General features: G+C 45.6%; 11 protein-coding genes across 11 annotated transcripts; 5 read left to right on the forward strand and 6 right to left on the reverse strand.

Annotated features, from left to right (window-relative positions):
• Positions 1–34: 34 nt before the first annotated feature.
• V2V93DRAFT_377906 (uncharacterized protein) lies at positions 35–2,063 on the forward strand (the record flags this gene model as incomplete). Its single annotated transcript, XM_066911934.1, has 4 exons — positions 35–210; positions 306–547; positions 606–647; positions 712–2,063. The coding sequence occupies 4 exons, from the start codon at positions 35–37 to the stop codon at positions 2,061–2,063; spliced, it is 1,812 nt and encodes a 603-aa protein (XP_066767677.1).
• A 325-nt stretch (positions 2,064–2,388) lies between these two features.
• V2V93DRAFT_320832 (Alpha/Beta hydrolase protein) lies at positions 2,389–3,969 on the forward strand (the record flags this gene model as incomplete). Its single annotated transcript, XM_066907336.1, has 1 exon — positions 2,389–3,969. One exon carries the CDS (start codon positions 2,389–2,391, stop codon positions 3,967–3,969), a length of 1,581 nt encoding a protein of 526 aa, XP_066767678.1.
• Positions 3,970–4,134: 165 nt separating this feature from the next.
• Positions 4,135–5,552, reverse strand: V2V93DRAFT_363630 (RNA cap guanine-N2 methyltransferase-domain-containing protein). The gene is made up of 5 exons (XM_066908649.1): positions 5,335–5,552; positions 5,234–5,286; positions 5,081–5,179; positions 4,691–5,029; positions 4,135–4,614 (listed from the first exon to the last, which is right to left on the reverse strand). Exons 1-5 carry the CDS (start codon positions 5,371–5,373, stop codon positions 4,350–4,352), a joined length of 795 nt encoding a protein of 264 aa, XP_066767679.1. The 5' UTR covers positions 5,374–5,552; the 3' UTR covers positions 4,135–4,349.
• Positions 5,466–6,998, reverse strand: V2V93DRAFT_363633 (GRASP55/65 PDZ-like domain-containing protein; the record flags this gene model as incomplete). Its single annotated transcript, XM_066908650.1, has 2 exons — positions 6,624–6,998; positions 5,466–6,560 (listed from the first exon to the last, which is right to left on the reverse strand). Coding segments are annotated over exons 1-2 (1,115 nt in total), but the record flags the coding sequence as incomplete, so codon positions are not given.
• Positions 6,999–7,305: 307 nt separating this feature from the next.
• Positions 7,306–9,075, forward strand: V2V93DRAFT_363634 (Alpha/Beta hydrolase protein). The gene is made up of 2 exons (XM_066908651.1): positions 7,306–7,559; positions 7,616–9,075. Exons 1-2 carry the CDS (start codon positions 7,384–7,386, stop codon positions 8,949–8,951), a joined length of 1,512 nt encoding a protein of 503 aa, XP_066767681.1. The 5' UTR covers positions 7,306–7,383; the 3' UTR covers positions 8,952–9,075.
• On the reverse strand, positions 8,947–11,380 carry V2V93DRAFT_363635 (WD40-repeat-containing domain protein). Its single transcript, XM_066908652.1, has 2 exons — positions 10,754–11,380; positions 8,947–10,699 (listed from the first exon to the last, which is right to left on the reverse strand). The coding sequence occupies exons 1-2, from the start codon at positions 10,956–10,958 to the stop codon at positions 9,108–9,110; spliced, it is 1,797 nt and encodes a 598-aa protein (XP_066767682.1). The 5' UTR covers positions 10,959–11,380; the 3' UTR covers positions 8,947–9,107.
• A 141-nt stretch (positions 11,381–11,521) lies between these two features.
• V2V93DRAFT_331300 (eRF1 domain 1-domain-containing protein) lies at positions 11,522–12,913 on the forward strand. The gene is made up of 2 exons (XM_066907659.1): positions 11,522–11,664; positions 11,727–12,913. Exons 1-2 carry the CDS (start codon positions 11,531–11,533, stop codon positions 12,814–12,816), a joined length of 1,224 nt encoding a protein of 407 aa, XP_066767683.1. The 5' UTR covers positions 11,522–11,530; the 3' UTR covers positions 12,817–12,913.
• On the reverse strand, positions 12,814–13,924 carry V2V93DRAFT_363639 (uncharacterized protein). The gene is made up of 2 exons (XM_066908653.1): positions 13,153–13,924; positions 12,814–13,099 (listed from the first exon to the last, which is right to left on the reverse strand). Exons 1-2 carry the CDS (start codon positions 13,643–13,645, stop codon positions 12,939–12,941), a joined length of 654 nt encoding a protein of 217 aa, XP_066767684.1. The 5' UTR covers positions 13,646–13,924; the 3' UTR covers positions 12,814–12,938.
• A 36-nt stretch (positions 13,925–13,960) lies between these two features.
• On the forward strand, positions 13,961–15,040 carry V2V93DRAFT_109401 (uncharacterized protein). The gene has a single exon (XM_066906744.1). The coding sequence runs from the start codon at positions 14,065–14,067 to the stop codon at positions 14,722–14,724; it is 660 nt and encodes a 219-aa protein (XP_066767685.1). The 5' UTR covers positions 13,961–14,064; the 3' UTR covers positions 14,725–15,040.
• V2V93DRAFT_363642 (fungal-specific transcription factor domain-containing protein) lies at positions 14,795–17,362 on the reverse strand. The gene has a single exon (XM_066908654.1). The coding sequence runs from the start codon at positions 17,123–17,125 to the stop codon at positions 14,825–14,827; it is 2,301 nt and encodes a 766-aa protein (XP_066767686.1). The 5' UTR covers positions 17,126–17,362; the 3' UTR covers positions 14,795–14,824.
• A 131-nt stretch (positions 17,363–17,493) lies between these two features.
• On the reverse strand, positions 17,494–19,486 carry V2V93DRAFT_342367 (Ribophorin I). The gene is made up of 2 exons (XM_066907826.1): positions 18,813–19,486; positions 17,494–18,746 (listed from the first exon to the last, which is right to left on the reverse strand). Exons 1-2 carry the CDS (start codon positions 19,328–19,330, stop codon positions 17,852–17,854), a joined length of 1,413 nt encoding a protein of 470 aa, XP_066767687.1. The 5' UTR covers positions 19,331–19,486; the 3' UTR covers positions 17,494–17,851.
• Positions 19,487–19,534: the final 48 nt, after the last annotated feature.

Here is a 19,534-nt window from a genome sequence, read left to right on the forward strand (position 1 = left end):
GGCAGGAAAAACAGCGGTTGTTATACTGTGTACCATGAGCACCGACGCTGATGCGGGATCTGGTACATTGGTATCAGAAAAAGCATCCGTGGCTCGGTTTTCAAAGGACAAAGATAGAGGCAAAAGTAATAATAGTCTAGATGAGGTCAATTTGAGAACCTTGGCTGAGGCTACCGTCGCTAATGTTATGAATACTTCTGCTTCTAAATCGTACGTTTACCCCCTTTTCCTCTTCTTTTTATTTAACATATATATATAAATGATGTATCTCATTCTGCTTGGTTTCGTGCTGATGGTTAATACAGGGAAAAGCAAACTGAAGACACCACTAAGCTAGTCTCGGCTACTTCAAACGCCGCCGATACTTCCTCATCCTCAACATCTCCCACAACATCAAAGATAAGCGTCCAACAGAAAATGTCACCACAATTTCAACAAGGAAACAGTAGTGGTGCTGAATCTCCTGAAGCCACGTCGGAGAACGGCAGTAATCGTGGCCCTCAAATGGGTGGATCACAGCCCACTAAGCGACGCAAGGTAGATCATGGTGAGTACTCTGTATTTTTATTGAGCGTGTTTTTATTGATTACCTTTATATGATTTAGCGTGTGTTTATTGTCGAAGATCACATATGACTTGCGATTCAGGTCAGTTTCTCAATTATATCTCATCTCATCTATCGCGACAATGCTGACTTTGTAGTATCTATAGGTCGCCCATGCTCTCGCTGCGTTAAACGAAATATTGGCCATCTCTGTCACGATGAAAGTAAAGATCAGCCACAAGCCACAACAGCTTCGCCTTCTAAACAGCGAATTAAAGACGAAGTCACCTCTCCTGTCTCTCCCAAGCTCGAACCATCTCTCCGTCAAGAAAAGTCCGAGAAACCAAACATATATGGTATTTCTAGTCAGGGGACAGCGGCACCTTTACAAATAGGAAATAGTACACACGCATCGCCTGAAGAATGGCCTGCTATGATTGGCGCATCCACTGATCTACTCACCGATCTAACACTATACCAGCAGCCACTTTTCTACTCTGAGGGTGCTGGTAGCGAGTTTTCTTCTCTGAACGATTTTTTGACAATGATTGAAGATGCTCCACATACCGCTGTTGGCGAACAGATAAGACAGCTTCAGCAGCAAAGGGCTGCCGAGAGTGCAAGCAAGTTGACAATGGTTTCTGATCCGCCGGCGTTGACTGATAGTGGTCACACAGGTGAGATTGCTAGAGGAGACACGCCTGATGTTGTACTTCCGTCTGTCCAGACACATATTCCGCCACTACCTTCACCGCAGGAATTACCTCCACTTGAGCAGCAACTGCCTAATCCATTTTCCGCGCGTGCGAACGGAAACCTGACATTAACCACACCTACGAAACCTATTCAACCACCCGAAACCGCCAAAGACAAGTTCTTCCTGACAGCTGCTGATCCAGCCGATGGTCCCGAGCGGACACCTGAAGAGCGCTTGAAACAAGTCATCAATGCAAAACTCGAAGCCGGACTTTTGGTCCCGTATAATTACGTAAAGGGATATGCTCGGCTGCAGCGGTATATGGATCGTCATATGGCACCAGCTTCGCGACAACGAATTCTCAAGCCGCTATCGATTTTTAGACCTGCGTTTCGAGCAATTGCGCAGACACTGATTGATGTCGATCTTGTGCTTGTCGAGGAGGCGTTTGAAAGGATGCTGCTTGATTATGATCGAGTGTTTACTTCGATGGCTATTCCCGCTTGTCTGTGGCGGCGAACAGGGGAAATATATCGTGGTAACAAGGAGTTTGCGGCATTGATTGAGGTTCCTGTCGAAGAACTTCGAGACGGTCGGATAGCTATATACGAGGTACTAAGTGAGGACTCGGCGGTGAACTACTGGGAGAAATATGGGAATATTGCGTTTGATTCGGGACAGAAGGCTGTGCTTACTAGCTGCACGCTACAGTCTCGGGACGGGCAATTACGACGGTCTTGTTGTTTTAGTTTTACGATTAGAAGGGATAGGTATAATATTCCTAGTTGTATAATTGGGAATTTTATACCGATTCACCCGTGAGTGTATTATTATTGCTATTATTGTAAATATGCAATGTACGATTTCCAGTGATCAGCTATTACTCTCGTCTTTACTTATCTGCAAATATATACATTATCTTACATCAAAATATATACTAGAAGCATAAGCTCTTTCATCTTTGAGAGACGGAGTGCTTAGTAATGGTCGTGCGGCTTCGATTTGAGGATTGTCTCGGTCCAAATGGCGACTTCGCAGACAATCAGTATCGTCAACGGCAACAGCAAACTATACAACAACCAAGCAGGAAACCAGCATGGAATTTCTGCTGGCTGCGGCTGTCGTAGTTGCAATTGCCTCAGCGTTCATGATCCGCCGCGCACACACACTCTCGCCTCTCGAGCGCTCGGTGCTCTCTGATCCAGCGCTTTCAGATTCTCCTCTCACCGTCCGTCATGGCGAGATACTAACCGTCTCTCACTCGATTCCGGGTTCTGTCTTGGGACCTATATCAGTGAAATTAAGAGCTGTGCATATATCTGCAACATCTACTCGAAATCCGCATCCCGCACAGTTGCCTGCATTCATACTCATTCATGGATTAGGTGGTCAGCTTGCGCAATTCGATGCGCTCGTCGATTTTTTCGCCTACTACGCCGATGTGCTTGCTCTTGATCTACCAGGTCATGGCGGAGCGCCATATGACTCGAGCTTACCATCCGAACTATACACAACTCCGTCGCTAGTGAAATTGATTATAGAGTGCATTGATGCAAAGTTTGGGTCGCAACGAGAAATCGTGCTAGTAGGGCATTCGCTTGGCTGTGCTATCGCGTGCCATTTAGCTCTTGATTTAGAAAATAAATCTAGAGTTAGAGGACTAGTTGCCATATGCCCCCCAGCTCCGCTGTCAAAGTCGTCTCGTCGTGCGCAAAAAATCGCAAAGTACGTACCTTCCGCCGTATTTGATCTGTTTCGATACTCTGATCGTAGCGGCGGGATTTACTCGCCTTCGGTGGAGCGAATGATGGGAGATTTTGATGGCAGCTCAAAGGATGAGGAGGAAATGGTGCGTCGTAGACAATTACGATGGAATTTGCAAGTTAATACCTCAATATGGTTGAGCATGGCTTCTGGAGCAGAAATTCCTGAACTTGCTGATTGGCAGAAATTGATTGTTCCATGCTGTTTCATTGCTGGCGATCTCGACCGTGTTACGTCTGCTGATAATGTTGTTATAATCGCGGACGCGATCCAGGCCTCTCGCAGTACTGGTGATGCAGAGGTCAGGCTGACGGCTATTCCCAAAGCAGGACACATGTGCCTTGTCGACCGACATCAGCCGGTTTGTGGAGTGATCAACGATTTCATAGTAGCATGCGTCGATCAGAGACTCTCGCTAGGTTGGCAATTGGCTGATATGGCTACTCGTGACGATAAATGGAGTCTCAAGAATGAAGCGAAGTGGCGCTCAGTAGAGGCTGTTTCTGAGCCGGTGGGCAGATCAAGTATCCGCGCCATGAAAACGTTACGGCAAGATGATCCGGAGCAGAATCCAACAAGTCTGGAGGATAGGTATCTGGATATCACTGATATTATTGATATCTCACGCGATATGCCTCCATATGAACCCTCATCTTTCAAGCGTATCACTTACCATAAATTTCCTACAGTATCCAAAATCCCACCAACGAGGCACCAAGTTGACGAGTTCATCGCGCTTATTGATTCCATCGTACTTGACTCTGAAGGAAATCCTACCAATCGTGTGGTTGGAGTTCATTGCCATTATGGATTCAACCGGACAGGATTCTTGATTTGCTCGTATTTAGTGCAAAAGATGGGCGTACCTGTTAGAGATGCTGTTGAATATTTTAAGCAGGCTCGACCGCCGGGGATCAAGCATCCTCATTTTATTGATGAATTGTATGTTCGGTATACCCTGTAGTATACCTTGTAAATTGGCTCAGTGTTTTCTTAATGTTTTTTCCGTAAAATTTGGATTTTGTTACCGTTGCGGTTAATATTGTTGTTCGAGCTTGGCGTATTTGAAATATTTTGTGCTTTTCAAAGTATGTAATTTTAGTGTTGGCCTTAGAACTGGGATATTTTTGTTCTCAAATAAGATGAATTTACTTTCAACATGGTGGAAACTTAGATACCAAAAGTTGAATTCTTAAACGAATATGTACAGTTTGATGTAGTTGGTCTACATTTGAAATATGTGACTGATATATCGAACGAGTATAAGTATAATTAGAGAAAGCTAATATACAGATGATGTGAAATATCATCATACTAACGATGGTAAGAAACAAGTTACAGTCACTATCGCAACGCATCCTCATCAATCATAACGGTCCCAAAATCTTTCGTAGCTGGTTTCGCAAGATCTCCAAAATACGCACACATGGCCTTACAATGTCCATCTGAATGTAAATACGACAATAGGACTTTATCATCCTCATTAAATAACCTGTGCCTGAATGTGTATTCGTCTGCCCGCTGACGAAGTTGGATAATGTCGGAGTTTCGTGGAAGGTATAGGGCAAGGTTGCGAGATAACGAACAAGATGCTTGCATTAGCGTGCTTCTAAAAGTACAACAGAAGTCAGTATTACACATAACTAAGGCAGAATACAAAGAACGGCAGGAAGTCAAAAACATACAGTGAATATGGATACATTTCTTCCAGATCAAATACTTCTTGATACAAGTAGTCAGGACCGCCCCAAGGCGGACTCAGAAACACCGCATCGATTTGTAAATCTTCGAACCGACCTTCTTTCACAAGCTCAAAGAAATCACCTTCAATAAACTCAATCTTGTCTCTAACGCCGTAAAGTTTTGCATTATGCTTTGCACATCGTATAGCAATTGGATCGCTCTCGACGGCGATAACTTTGTCTATTTGAAGCGCAAATTGGATGATGTTTCCTCCTGCTCCTGCAAATGCATCTAGTACTATCTTTGGACGAATGCATGCGACTATATGGTCTGCAATACTTCTACTGGAGAGTTAGAATACTGAATTCCTTAGCAGTAAGTAAAAGACACACTTTGCAACACGTTCTGGAGTTATACTATACCACGACACCTCATTAAGCCATAATCCTTCGTCAAACTTTGAAGAGATCTTATATCTCTGTCTCCAATATCTAAATAATTTTAGATGAAAACTGTTGAAATTCAGAATATACTTGAAGACGTACCTTTTCAGATAACCAGGAATTGTTTCTTCATCAAACAATACCATATCCAGTATCTGGTAATTATCAGTAAATTATATCTCAAACACAGTCGGATTCCTTACACTTTCTCCATCGTCTGATGTGCTCGATTCGTCACTCATTTTTGGATATAGAATGTTAGATTCTCAAAGTAAAATATTGGCTTCGTATATACCCTATGCTTTCGATAACCCTAAACCGCAATATTCATTACTACTTATTTAGACTGCATCATCTTTATTGACTACTAATTTTATTATCATATATATTACATGCAGCGAACTTGTAAAATGTTACACAGAGTCCACTTAATCAACAATTCCATACTTTCCAGCTAAACATTAAACTACTCAACTTCATCCTCCTCTTCCTCGGCCTCAGCCGGCTTTTCAGGTTCATCAGTCGAGCTCTTCCGGCGAATTTCCGAGTCCTTCGGAGGCGGCGGAGGTGCGCTAGCTTTTCCACTATTCGGTGCATGCACATCTGCTTCTTTGCTGATCTTTTCTTGCTCATCGAAGTATGCATCTAGCTGATGGGCGGCACCTGCGTTAGGCTTATGGTGTTTGCGACGCATGTATGACGGCATCGCGATTTCAGAGGGAGATGGAGGCACGCGAGAACTCGAATCAGAAGGTGGAGGAGGCGGTGATGATGGTTTATCTGCGGGAGGCTCGGGCGCGTCTGTGATGTGCATTTGTTTGAGTAGCATTTCTGTCTGTGTCGCAGGAACACCGGTTGCCGTAGTGGTTTGCTCTTGTGGTTGTTCATTGGCCTCATCGTCGTCGTCTGCGGAAAATATTGTCTCTCCGGGAACTGGCACAGCACTGTTAAATTCTGGGATGCGGTGGAGGTATCCAAAGCCGATACCGCAGCCTAAAACGCCATCGCCGCCCCAATCGCGTTCGGGTACAATTGTTGCCAGACGCACGACGTTGTAATCGTGGTTGTAGACCTGTAAAGTAAGATCCTTGTTCAAGTTTTCTTCTAGAGCATCACCCAGCGCAGACTCAGATAGCATTTTGTATCCTTCGATGCCGACAATGTAATCAGAGTCCGCTGCGAGACCTGCTCTGAAAGCCGGCGAGGAGGACTTGACGTCAAGCACGTGAAAGACTAGGCTGGAGAGAGCTAGCGGAGCCCATTGCAATGCGAGACCTAATTCGGCTTTCGGGGTCTGTTCTGAGAGGGGAGGTAAAGATACAAATATTTCGCGGAGCTGCTGGCCTTTATAGCTGAAGACCGCGAATTTGACTGATCTGCCAGCGCAGTTTTGTATTTCTTCCACAAAGAGCTCGACATTTCCATCTTCCTGATTTCAAATTTTATAAGATAAGCATTTAGTTGAATAGAGTGAGATCATATCGATACATACAATTTGATGGCCATTAATGCCACATATGAAATCAAACAGAGACTCGAAGCCAGCCTCTGCTGCCGGAGACTTGTCAAGCACTTTGAGCACCTGGAATCCGAACGAGTTGAGTAGCGCATTGTCTGCACCGGAATGCATTGATTGCTCATTTCCCATTGCGCTGACTGCTGACTTTGTACTGATATGCTCGATTCAGAGGAAAATAAGTGGGTTTATTGTGCGAGGGAGAGCCGGATCATGGTGTACGTCGGGAGTGCTGCATAGAGTTTCCAGCCGGGTAATAAACCTACATTATAAGTGTCCTTTAATTGAATGTCTGTGTTTTTGTTTGTATAGTAGAATAATGTTATAATGTTTACTTTGATTATAACAAATAGTTATGGAAGGAGTTAAATATAATAAGAAGCTGCAATTGAATGCAAATATTCAAATGTCATTGTTTTTAAGCTTTGTCTTGTCAGCTAGATTCTGCTAATAATATTCGTAATTAACAATGACACCCAGTAATTATTTAACTTCAATAGAATTTATAATAACCACAGATGATTTCAAATAACAACACTGATCTATAATAGATAAGTAATTCGTATTTGAGTCCGCTACTCGAAATCACCTATTCCACTAGTGATACGTTTAAACACCTTAATCAGAACCCTAGATCTTCTACTTCTCAATTAACCTACGATAAGCCAACCTTGTCGTACCCCACTTCTAAAATCAATCTCTCCTACAACTCCCCTAGCAATACTCATTTTAGACAATGGAAAAAGTCAAAATTACTGCGCCCTCACTCGGTGGGGTGACTATTACTGGCATTACAAATAGCGACTCGACAGTACAGTTCCGTGGACTTCAGTATGCCTCCATCGAGAAGCGCTATGATTATCCTATTGCGGTTGACAAATATGACTCTGACGTTGATGCCACCAAGCATGGGTATGTCTGAAAATAATTGTTGACATATAAATTGAGTAATACTGACCTATGCAAAGTGCTATCCCTCCGCAGCCGGCGCGCGTGGCATCTCCAGTTATCCCCAAGGACCAGCTGCCTACCTCAAGTGCACCGCAGGACGAGTTTGCTTGCCTCAACCTCAACATCACACGCCCAAAGACGATCACAGGCAAGATTCCCGTTATAGTCTGGATCTTTCCCGGTGCAAACACTTTTGGTTCGGCAAGTGATAAGAGTTATGACCCGACTACATTGGTAACCCGCTCAGCCAACAAGAACTTGCCGGTACTGTTTGTTAATGTCAATTACCGCCTTTCCCTTCTTGGATTTGTCTACGTTGATGGCCGAGCAAATCATTCAATGTACGACCAGACTGCAGCATTAGCGTGGGTGAAGGCGCACATCGAGGACTTTGGCGGCGACTCGACAAATATGACGTTGATGGGTGAATCTGCCGGTTCGTTGATGACTCACTACCACTCTCTCGATCCTGCTAGTAAAGGATTATTTAAAAGAATCGGACTGATGTCGACCGTAATTGAGTCGAGGACTCCGTTCCCTCTTGGAGACGCAAAAGGTCTTGCCGCAAAGGCCAAAGAGCTCTGCGGTGCTGCCTCCGACGAGGAATTGAAAAAGGTCCCTGTAGAAACTCTGATTGACTATGCTGTGCCAATCATCGGCGGCATGTATGGTCCCGTCAATGACGGAGGCTGGTTAGGTGATTTGGCTGCTGACCCTACACCTTATATCGATAGACTTCCTCTGGAAGGTATCGAGGCAGTTATGATGGGAAACACGCGCTTCGAATCAATTTTTTACAAACCCAAAATTGCGCTAATTCCTACGGCGACCCGCTACGAACGGCTCCTCGAAGTACCCGTGGTTGGAAAATGGCTGGCAGAAGAATATAAAATTGTACCGGATTCAGATAAAGAAGAAGAAAGCCTTGACAACCTCGTTCAGATGTATGATGATATTTCCTACGGCCAGCCAATCGACATGACGGTGCGCCGCTTTAACGAATCAGGACGCTTCAAAACATTCCATTATCTCTTTGATGAGCCAAATCCATATCTTGCATCTCTCGACGCGCATCACGGCGTCGATGTACTTTTTCTATTCAACTCTTTCAAATTCGACAAAAAATTCGATTCGTTTGTGGATAAATATCAGACCGGCTGGATTCGCTTCGCTAATGGTCTAGAACCATGGGGTGAGAATGTTAAGCAAGTCGTGATGCTTAATCAAGATATCAAGCCTCGCGAGGAAGGCGAGTACGAGGTGCGCAGACGAGCGGAAGCGTTTGCAAAGTTAAATGCTTATAGACACCAGTATGATGCCTATAATATAACTAAGCGCTTTCTGTACGTTTAAATCTGCTCTATCAGTTTTCCTAATATTTAATAACTTGATACATTTACTGTGTATACCATCAAAACAACCATAACAGAACATAACCACGCAAACAGTATTAAAGTAGTAAAGAGAAAATCCCGCCACCTTATTATACATTATCCTATATATACACGCCTAAACACTTCGCACCTGTCTCACCTCTTCCGCCTCATCATGAGTACTAAACCCAATCCCATCCTGTCTAACCCCATCAATTCTAAGCTCTTGCTTAGGCCTCGCTTCATGTCTTCGCTCTGCTCGAGGCCGCAGCGCATTGTTATTCTCTGTAAATCCAGGATCATCAAGCCCAGAATTGAAATGCGCAAGACTATCGCTGACAGTGACCTGCGTTGGCACAGTAGCAATAGTGGAAATCTGCGGGCGATGCTGTCTAGGTGGGAGTAACATGCGCATCATGCTCGATCCCGTGCTACTGGTACTACTTGTACTGCTAGCCAGACTCGATGGCGTACCCGCTAAACTCGGTTTCTGACTATTACGTCGGTTCCAAATACCCACTGCCGCACTCTCAATAGGCGGGGATGGTAAAGGGCCTGCATCTTGCAGTGGATTCACGGGGATATTGATCATTCCATCTCGGCGCAGCCGTCGCTTATCAAGTCCGATGAATGTGAACTCATCGTCGACAGGTGACCATGCAAAAGCCTGATGTGAAAGATTATGGATTGGTCGCGATGGACATGAATGTCGCACATCATGTGCGCGAAATGTCATGTCACGCGAGCACGCCCATAATACGCCTCTTTGGCGCCGCTTACGCTTTGTGGGCCTGACTGTATGCGGCGGTGGGGGGTGGATAGCTGTCGTAGATGAGGCCGGTAAGAAATTGTACTCTTTGTCAGAGTCCGAATCAGAAGAGTCCTCTTCTAACGGCACACGCGAACCAAATAAACCGTCACCAGCCCATGCAAGACCCATGACTGGACCCGAGTGAGAGTCAATGACACGCTCAGGCACAAATTTGCGGCGCAGATTAAAAACATGTAATCTATAATCTCCAACCGACAAACTAGCACAAGCAACCGGCAAATCCGCGATATCAGAAATCTTCTCATTAGCAAGCGGTCGCCGCCATATGGCAGACGATATTGCGCCTGATGTTTTTATTTCGTAAAGTGGTTTCAACGGAGTGTGATCCGCCGTCTCATGCCGAAGATCCCATACACGCATAGCGCGATCGCGACCACCGGTAAGCACGACGTCCATAGAGGGATGAAAATCTAGACACAGACCCGAGCCCGAGTGCGCAGCCACGCGGCGATCTGCGCGAACTAGATTACGCGCGTCCCAACGAGATAGTGTTCCCGTGTCAAAAATCGCACAAAACCGAGCGCCATCGACGGAAGAAAACTGTACGCGGCGAGTAGCGTCAGGGCCCTTGACTGTAGCCACATTTTGCAATGTGCGTAGATCCCAATATCGCACTGTAGAATCCTGGCCTCCTGAGATAAGAATCTGTGGGTTGAAGGTGTTTACACTAAGCGAGTTGACCATTCGCGTGTGGCCAGACGCAAGACGTCGTACAGCTGTTGGATTGTCGACATCGTGCAGGGTTATGATCCCGTTGGTTGAAGCGAATGCAATGGTGCGTGAATGAGGACCGATCAGCCATTTGAGGTCTGAAACATAGCCGATGTGCGTATCATTTGCCAGTAAGTCCTGATCTTCGCAGATCTGTGTAGGCTCAACATGGACGACCCTCATATCTGGACGCAGTCAATATTAAATCGCAACAAATAAATATGAATGAAAATACACACATCCTCTCCCAGCAATAACGGCATGATTTGAAGTCGGATCGGCAGAGAGCGCAGTAAGTGCAGCATCAGTTTGTAAAACAAGCTGTGAACGAATCGCTCTCGTAGTTGTCGGGGGTGGTGGTGGCGCTGAGCCAATTATGTAATGGCCAAGTCGGGCGAATGCACCTAGTCGTGGGCTAGGTAGTGGACTTTCTTGTGGATTCATAATAGATAGTACTGAGCAAGTTCAATGCGTTCAACGGATGAAATGATTTTGATTTTAATTCGCTTAAGTTACAGCAACAGATTCTTGACTGAAGATTGTAAAGTAGTAGCGAGACTCGCTGTGCCTTCTTCCTTTTCGCTAGCAGAAATTTGAGTACTCTGCAAAATATACCCACATCCACTTTCAAGATAGCTGAAGGAAAGAAATCAATTCAGTATCACGGTCTATTATAGCAGAACTGCACAGATAAGTCTGAGCGCGGTCCGGAGTAATCTCGAGTAGTCTGGTCGAAACAGTACAATCCTATTCGTCTCCGCAATATCTTTCCAGAAACAAATCAAAGCAAATAACAAGCGCCTTAACGGCCGCGCGGCCGCGGGAAGGCCGGGAGGGGACGTGTACAAGGGAAACGGGGAGTAGGATGGGGGATTTGGGGAAGCGGTTAGTTTGGCCTGTGGAGAGACGAGCGCATTGTGCTGGCTTACATGTCACGTCATGTGATATGGGTTTGGTACTGATATTTTGTGCCCCCCAATGAAGTATTTTGTAATTTATTTGTTAGCAACCGCACAATGAAGCTGGTCTCAAAAAACCTGGCCAAGGATGGCTCAGGAACAATGAAGCTGCTGCCAGATGAAGCTGCGGATCTGTGGCATGCTTACAATATAATTGCGCCAGGGGACATCGTGAAGGCATCGACGTTCAGGTTAGTATCTAGATTGATTTGCTGGATACGACCGAATTCTTACATGAATGAAAATAACTCAGACGAATAACAAAAGAAGACGATAAAAATGGCGATAGGTCGGCACAAGGATCATCGGTCTCTCAACGCATAGCACTAGTTTTAGCAGTCCGAGTGCAGAAAACAGACTACGATGCCACTGCTTCTGCACTTCACTGCGCCGGACCGGTTGCCGAGGAGTCGCCCCATGTCCGCCTAGGAGCATTTCATACTCTAGATTTAGGTTTACATCGAGCATTTTCAATTACTAAAACTCCCGACTCGCCATGGGACTCCATCGCAAAGCAGACTGTAATCGATGCCTGCGATCCAGCTTCGCGAGCCGAGATCGGCGCAGTTGTGCTCCAGCCTGGACTAGCCAATGTATGCCTTGTGTCTGAACATATGACCTTACTACGACAGAAAGTTGAGCTTGCAATACCCGGAAAACGGGCGGCGGGATCGGCGATGGCTCACGATAAAGCACTGAATCGCTTCTACGAACTTACAGGTATGGCCATGGCGCGACATCTCGATTACGAGAAGCTGAGAGCGATAGTTATTGCTTCCCCCGGTTGTTTTGCAGGATCACGACTTCTTGAAAGCCTACTTGCTCGTGCAGCCCAAGATGCAGGTTCATCTTCAGAAACAGCGGCATCAAGTAAAGCACTACTCAGAGCTCGTCCAAAGTTCCTAGTTGTGTCTTGCGCGTCCGGTCATATACATGCTCTCAATGAAGCTCTGCGCGCGCCTGAAGTACGCGCTCGACTTGCCGATACCCGATCAGCTCGTGAGACAGCGGCATTGGAAGCTTTCTTCAAAGCTCTCGGTGGTAGTATGGGCACAGACGAGTCAAAGGCATGGTATGGGCCCAAACAAGTCGTTGCGGCAATCGAGCGAGGAGCCGTCAAGACCCTATTAATCTCAGATCGCTTATTTCGTAGTAATGATGTATCTGAACGGAAAAAATACGTTGCTCTCGTCGAGCAAGTTCGCGCACAAGGAGGCGAGGTTTTAATTTTTTCAAGTCTACATGAGAGCGGACGACAACTGGAGCAGTTTACTGGTATTGCAGCTGTTTTGCTGTATCCGATGCCCGAGCTGGAGGACATCTCTGATGAAGAAGATGAATGAGCACGTATTTTTTTTTTTTTTTTTTTTTGGTCTGCAATAGGTTTGGGATTACTTGGGCTAGTATAGGTAAAAAATGCTAGTATGTACAAATTTGGAATAACCGTAAAAAGTATAAAAAATAACTATGCCTCAAGCGATCCGGAACCAAAACGGCTTTTGAAATAGTTCGCGTACCAACATCGACCATCCACTGCCCTAAGCGCGTCCTGCGCAAGTCCATATACGAATCCCATCTTTGCTCCTGTCCGCATTGTATTCTTTACTTGTCGCCAAGGTAAATGATCTACATCTGTTAGTATGTATCGGGAAATTTAGTCAATAAGCAAGCAAACATACATCTTTTCGCGTAAAAAAGGCCCACAACAGACGCACCAGCTGTTGTATTTAAACAATCAATTTGCCCTCTAATCCCATCCAGAGCAGCTTCTATACCAAATAATGTACTTGTGAATAGCAGTCCAGCGGCAGTAAACCGCGCACACTCTTTCATAGAACTAAAAATCATGACATAGTTTTTGCGCTTATGGTAAAAATACCATCCCTGTACGTTCGCAGGTAGTCTATGTGAATTTTCAGCCAGATACCGTAAACCAGCTATTTTAGCGCCTTGATAGGCGCCGAGGGGTAATGTAATTCCGGCTGTTGCGATGAGGAAGGCGGGAAGACGCAAAAGGGGGTGCATTCCAAAGCGTTCAGCAGACTGGTCATCGAGAGCAGCTATTAGTTCTTTGAGGGACTGAGGACGGTTGCTAAGCAGAGATTGGAGCCTTTGCTCTTGTGTTTGCGGTGCTTGCTGCTGAGGAGGGGCTTTCTGAATATCGTCTGCCATTTTCGCAGATGTAATCCTTTCCTTAAAAAGCGAAGGTATTGAGCTGAGACTGCAGTATCTTATCGTCTATTAGTATAGATATTGGTATGCCCCACGTCACTGCTAGTCTTAGGTGGCTAATCCGCTTCTTGATGACGACTCTCGGTATGCTGTATTTACGACTACTAGGCTGTAGACTATGCAATCTAGTATTTCGTAACCGATCTTCGAAATTGTACTATTTCCGTGACGATGCTTTATTCCTCGGCAACATTCATTAAGCAGTAACATATTCAGAGAAGGAAGAATTAGCTAAATTACATGTCGTGCGGCGCACTCATCCATTGATTTACGTTGCTCGCTTCACCACTTTTTTGACTCCTCATCATCATTCTTTGCATCAATTACCATTTGTCAATATATTTTCGCAAATAAACATCATGACGGAACCAAATACAAACGTGGGCAACGCATCAACACTGTCTATACGTCCACCACCTGCAGACAGACTACCCTGGGCTCAGCGTCACGGCGCCGCTGTTACAATGATTCCACCCGCCTCACTTCCTCAGCCCGAAAAGTTCTCATACGGTCATCGTCGCGTCAAAAGCTTCATCTTCAAAATGAAAGACTATTTTCTTCTCACAGCGTCTGGAATACATGACCGCACACTCATCCAAGCATTCATGCTCTATCTGTCTGGACCGGCGCTGGCGTGGGCGATGCTCTGCGTAGGCGATGACGCCGCGCTAGAAGCCTACCCTCATCGCGACGATTTCGATGCTTTTTTAAATCACTTTGGTGAAGTCTTTGGTGCAAATACGCAACCTGCTCCCCGATCTCTGCGCATTTCACAAGAAGGTTGTACTGTCGATGAGTACGTGGGGAAATTTTATACTATATTGTCTTGGATCGATGACCGGAATCTTGATCTTGCAACGGTCTTCTACAACGGCTTGACTCCTACATATCGCGAGCTTGTTAATGCCGAGGATGGTGGGTTCACGAGCGATTTAACGGATTTGATTATCAAGACTCGAACAGTCGATGCTCGCCTGGAAGCGGATAAGATTGAGCGTGGAGAGCGCAAACTTGATTAACATGATCTATTTGATGAAAATTTTCGGCGTATTCTTGTCATTACTTTTACTACTACTTAATTATAGCATTGTATTACTATCATCATTACATCGTTTTACATCATTGCCATTTTCCGCCTTCAATGCCTTGCATAGCCTCCTCAAGCAATCTGGTAACTTCACCACTTTCCTCCTGCACCACCTCCTCCGCGGGAGTATTACCCGGCGGCATGACACCAGCCATATGCAGACTCTTCATAAACCGATCAAGATCCGCATCAGTCGATGTAATCGAGGGGAACTCCGCAACATCAATTCCAGCATACGGTTGTGCAGGCTCTGCGAGTTGCACGTCATCCTTCACGTATTCCATGGGAGTATTCTCAGTACTTGTTATTGAATCTAATCGTTGTCTCAAATTCTCTGACAATGCCAATACCCAATCGGCATGATCCCAGTGATCCTGAGCTTGGAAAACCACCATCTCGCATATCTTCAACTGGGCATTATATAAAGTCATCGTGGTGCCTCTAGCGTTATGACTCCAAGCAAGATTACGCATATGCGTATACAGTATCACAATTGCCATAAAGAACGAAGCGTATGCGTTCTGTGGCAACAGAGCAATTGCAGAATGCGTCACTAGCGATGATCCTAAATCAGCAATCTGGGAGACCGCTTCCTGAACCACTGCCGCTGAGAAAAATTTCAAGACCTCCTCATCAGGACTTATTGCGTTCCCCGCAGTCGACGCCGAGATCATCTGATGCATGTAAAGCAAGTGATGATTATACCCCAGGGAAATAGCCGCGCAGTAAATGTAATAGGGCGAGCTTTGTTTCTGCGCTGATAACTGCAACTGCACCGGCAATTCCCGAGTCCATTCAAGCATGTCATGCCTCATTTTGCAAAGAAACTCTAGTGTGACTGTCTGTGTCACGCGAGCCTGGATCATTTCTCGTAGAATCAAGGCGAGTCGCGTCATAGCCATCACGTACATACCGTGCTCTATAACGCGGGTTCTGTCTATAATAGTGTTGCCCTCGTTCTCTCTGCCAAAAAAGGGATCTGAATTCGACTCTAAATCCTTTAAAGTAATAAACTCTGCGTCGCATTGCAAGAGGTTAATTCGTAATGGCTTGCCTAGTAATGCCGCGCAGAAGCTGTCTCGCGTAACGAGACACGACCAAATACGCTTCCACAGTAATTTATCTTCGGCCGAGATCTCGATCGAAGGAGAACGCTTGTGGATTCCGAGAGACTCAGCCACATTAACAGCAACAGAAATCCAAGAGTAAGTGTTCCAATAGTCGTGTGGCTGTCCGCCCCAGAAAGAGAGCAAAATAGCAGATTGCAGCAGCACAATCTTGTCCTTCTCGTAAGAAAAATCAAAAAGTGACTTGGCGCGGAAGTAATACACCATTCGCGCTTCGCGGCGCGCGCAGCCATTCTCGCGGCAGATAAGACTCATGGGACAGTATGTTACTGTAGCAAAGCAAATTGCATGGAGTAGTATCCATGGACACTTGTCTTCGTTGTACGTTTTCATAAAAGCAGCAGGATCGATAATTGCGTAAAGAGGATGAACCATTTCAAAATAAGTAGCGATTAACTGGTCGAGTATCTCACGTGGCGGTTTGCGGAAGCAGTTTTCAGATTCAAGATACGCGATCTTTGCGGGCGTCATGTGTGGTGGATGACTTTGTGGGTTGGCTTCAACGGCAGATGTTATCCGGGCTGACTCTTGCCTTCTCCGGCTGTCTTCTGTCTGAGGAGGTGAAAGAGACTGCAGAAGTCCTCCCATAGGAAAAGAGTCGCCAAAGTATGAGACAGAGTTGCGGTCAGTCTCGGCGTCGCTGACGAAGCACCGAAAGACGACTGACCATAGCTCACTTGCGTATTTTGAATTTGTGCCGGCAGCAATAGTCTGCATATAACCGACCGGCCTGTTCGAACCTGAGGAAGACGCTGACTCGACTGGATTTGTCGTCGAGGCAAGCAGACTCTGCAGCAGGTCAGATTGCCCGGCAAAGGCTGTGTCCGGCAACACAAAGCAGAGTTGTCGCCGAGAGGAATTCTGCTCGGCTGACGAAGTCTGGAGTTCATCAGTCTGCATCTCTGAATTACTTTCTGAGCTTGGCACCGAGGACTCTTGCTCGTCGTCTGACCTTATACTCTGCGCAGTAGCTCCACTCCGACTCCTCCGCATCCACTCCTTACGGTAGTGTAAACCACGTCTGGACTCAATGAGCTGGCAATCTGATACATTCCGCTCACGGCATCTTGTGCAGGGAGATCCATTTGTGGAGACATCGCAGCGGATTTTGGATGCATGGCATCGCTTGCAGGCGATCGATGAGCGCGCAGGTCGGAGGCGCGGAGACTGTGAAGACTGTTGCTGCTGAGAAGCTGGTAGAGTCATTGTACGGCTATCTCAACATGCGGATGATATCAAGAATGCACAAGTAGTTTACCAAGATATTAGAGAGACAAAAAAGAGAATAAAGAAAAACGTATAAAGCTTGGGTAACGGAAGAGAGCTTTATCTAGTACGGGGTATCTTTCGACAGTTGTGAAAATGTTATTCGAAACATAGGCGAAAAGATATTGATTGAATTATATAGGAAATAATCAGTAATAAAAATCAGTGTGATGTTTTATAGTAGTAATAGTCATGCACAAAATTAGCACTGATGATATAGGATATCAATTAGTCATAAATTAGTAATAGATAACTATATTCATAGCATACACTGTCGTCGTTGAGCAATGCTGCTGTAGTAAATAGATAGTTTTCTCTATAATAATTTCAAACGAAATTGCAATCTATGCAGAGAGATACCAGTCATGTCTGCGAGAACTGTATACCACACCGACTCTATATGTGCGCAGTCCCGAACCTGACACCAAGAAGGAAGTAATACCTATCCCGGTGATGACCTGTTCTTAAACCAAGGTTTGTTGGAGCAGCTGCTAAGTGCACCGGATATCTTAACCAGCTACGAGGAAGACTTTTACCATGACTTGGAAGATTAGAGACGAGAGTGAAGTCAAAGCAGACTACGAGAAGAATCTGCATTTGAGTAAGACTTATAAAGAAAGCAAACGTACATATATTTTCCTTTTTTCTAATTCGATCCAATGCAATCTACGCCTTTTTACTTATGCTGACATCTACCTTTCCCAACAAGATGATTGCAAAGAACACAGCAAACACAGCAGTAGCAACCCGGATAGGTTTGCGATATTGCGCATCTTTAGATAGTTCATAGGTGACGTATAACTCGTTTCGACGATGTTCGTCAGTCATATCGCGTGCGGATAACTTTACGACCGTGCGACCAACGACATCGAGGTGAGAATACAGGCTGGTGAGCTCCTCAGTCATGTCTTTGTAGCTTGAATCTACAGCCAGAACCTTTGCGCCTTCAGGAAGGACAACCAACACATCTGCTTCATCATACATGGCATTCACGGGGCCTTCCAGAAGCGGCACGCGCAGCACATATATGCCCTCACTCGCAGTTTCCCGCACACTTCGCGCAAGGTCATGATTCCATCCCAGAGTAAAACTATAATTCCAGCCACCAAACACAGGATATCTTGGCCGGAACTCAAGTACAGGGTCGCGGTAATCATCCCGTAGGTTGCTCGTCGACACATTCCCAATCTCGTCAGTAAAATACACGTCACGCACACCCGCTCGTAAATGTACCTGGGCAGCTTTCAACGCCGGTGTGCTTTGCTGAGCCATGGTAGTAGCCTGCCACCGCACGCGCGAGAAATGATCTGTGAGCTCAGCACCGGAATTCGTGAGCCAGTATCGTTCCTCGGTTGCAAGGTTACCTCCCGAATGTGACACCCAGAGTTCACGCTCAAGTTTGGTGATTTCGATTAGGGGTTGATTGTATTCGTACTTCACGCGGATCGGCTCGTAAGTCTGTGGCGGAATATTTTCGTACGGGCCATATGTCAGTACAGTCCCATCAATAGTCGGGTCGTCTTTGAATCTGCTATAAGCATTTGCAGGGCGTTCCGAAAATCTAGACAAAACAGTTTAACATCTCGAATACATGATATCAGATATATAGAACATCATGGGCACCTACTTGATTTTAGTGCGCTGCTTGACGACGGGGTAGGGAATATATGCGACTCTAGATCCCTGCCACACAAGATTTTGAACTTCAGCCTGCTTGATCTTTTTTGGCAACGGAACCAATTCACGCACTACAGCACTCGCTAGCTGCACGGTAACACTCTGCCCGACAGCGATAGATTTCGGCAGTTCAATCTTGACATACTTCATCTGATCCTCATTGACTTCGTCATCGATAGTGTATTTAAGTGATGTAGATCCATCATCCGATTTCAGTTTAACCTCGTACATGGCGAGCTTTGCAGATAATGGAGACTCGGTGTCGGTATAACTCGCGTTAACAGCGAGATAAAAGCTCGACTGCGGTTCTGCTCCTGTGTTTTCTAGAATGAATGACGAACTGTCGCGAACGTACGACTTCATAAGATCAACTGTACGTAAGTAAGATCGCACAGTGAAGTCAGTCGATGGAGGAGTGAATGCCGCGACGCCGACAAGCAGCGCTGGTAGAAGAGCCGTAAATCGCATGCTGAAGTATGATCGGGATTTTGTTTCGCAAGCAATCAACCAATAGACTCATACACAGTTAATAATAGTATATACAGTAGATATGATTATCTATCGACACACTAAAACACACAATTCAACCCAATTGAGCTGATATCAAAAAGTGCGGGTGCTAGTTCTGGACCGAGGGGACACGTTGCGAACGCGAGTCTCGTCGCAACTGCA

This window comes from Kockiozyma suomiensis, assembly GCF_038497685.1.
Source record: "Kockiozyma suomiensis strain NRRL Y-17356 unplaced genomic scaffold V2V93scaffold_2, whole genome shotgun sequence".
Classification (NCBI taxonomy): domain Eukaryota; kingdom Fungi; phylum Ascomycota; class Lipomycetes; order Lipomycetales; family Lipomycetaceae; genus Kockiozyma; species Kockiozyma suomiensis.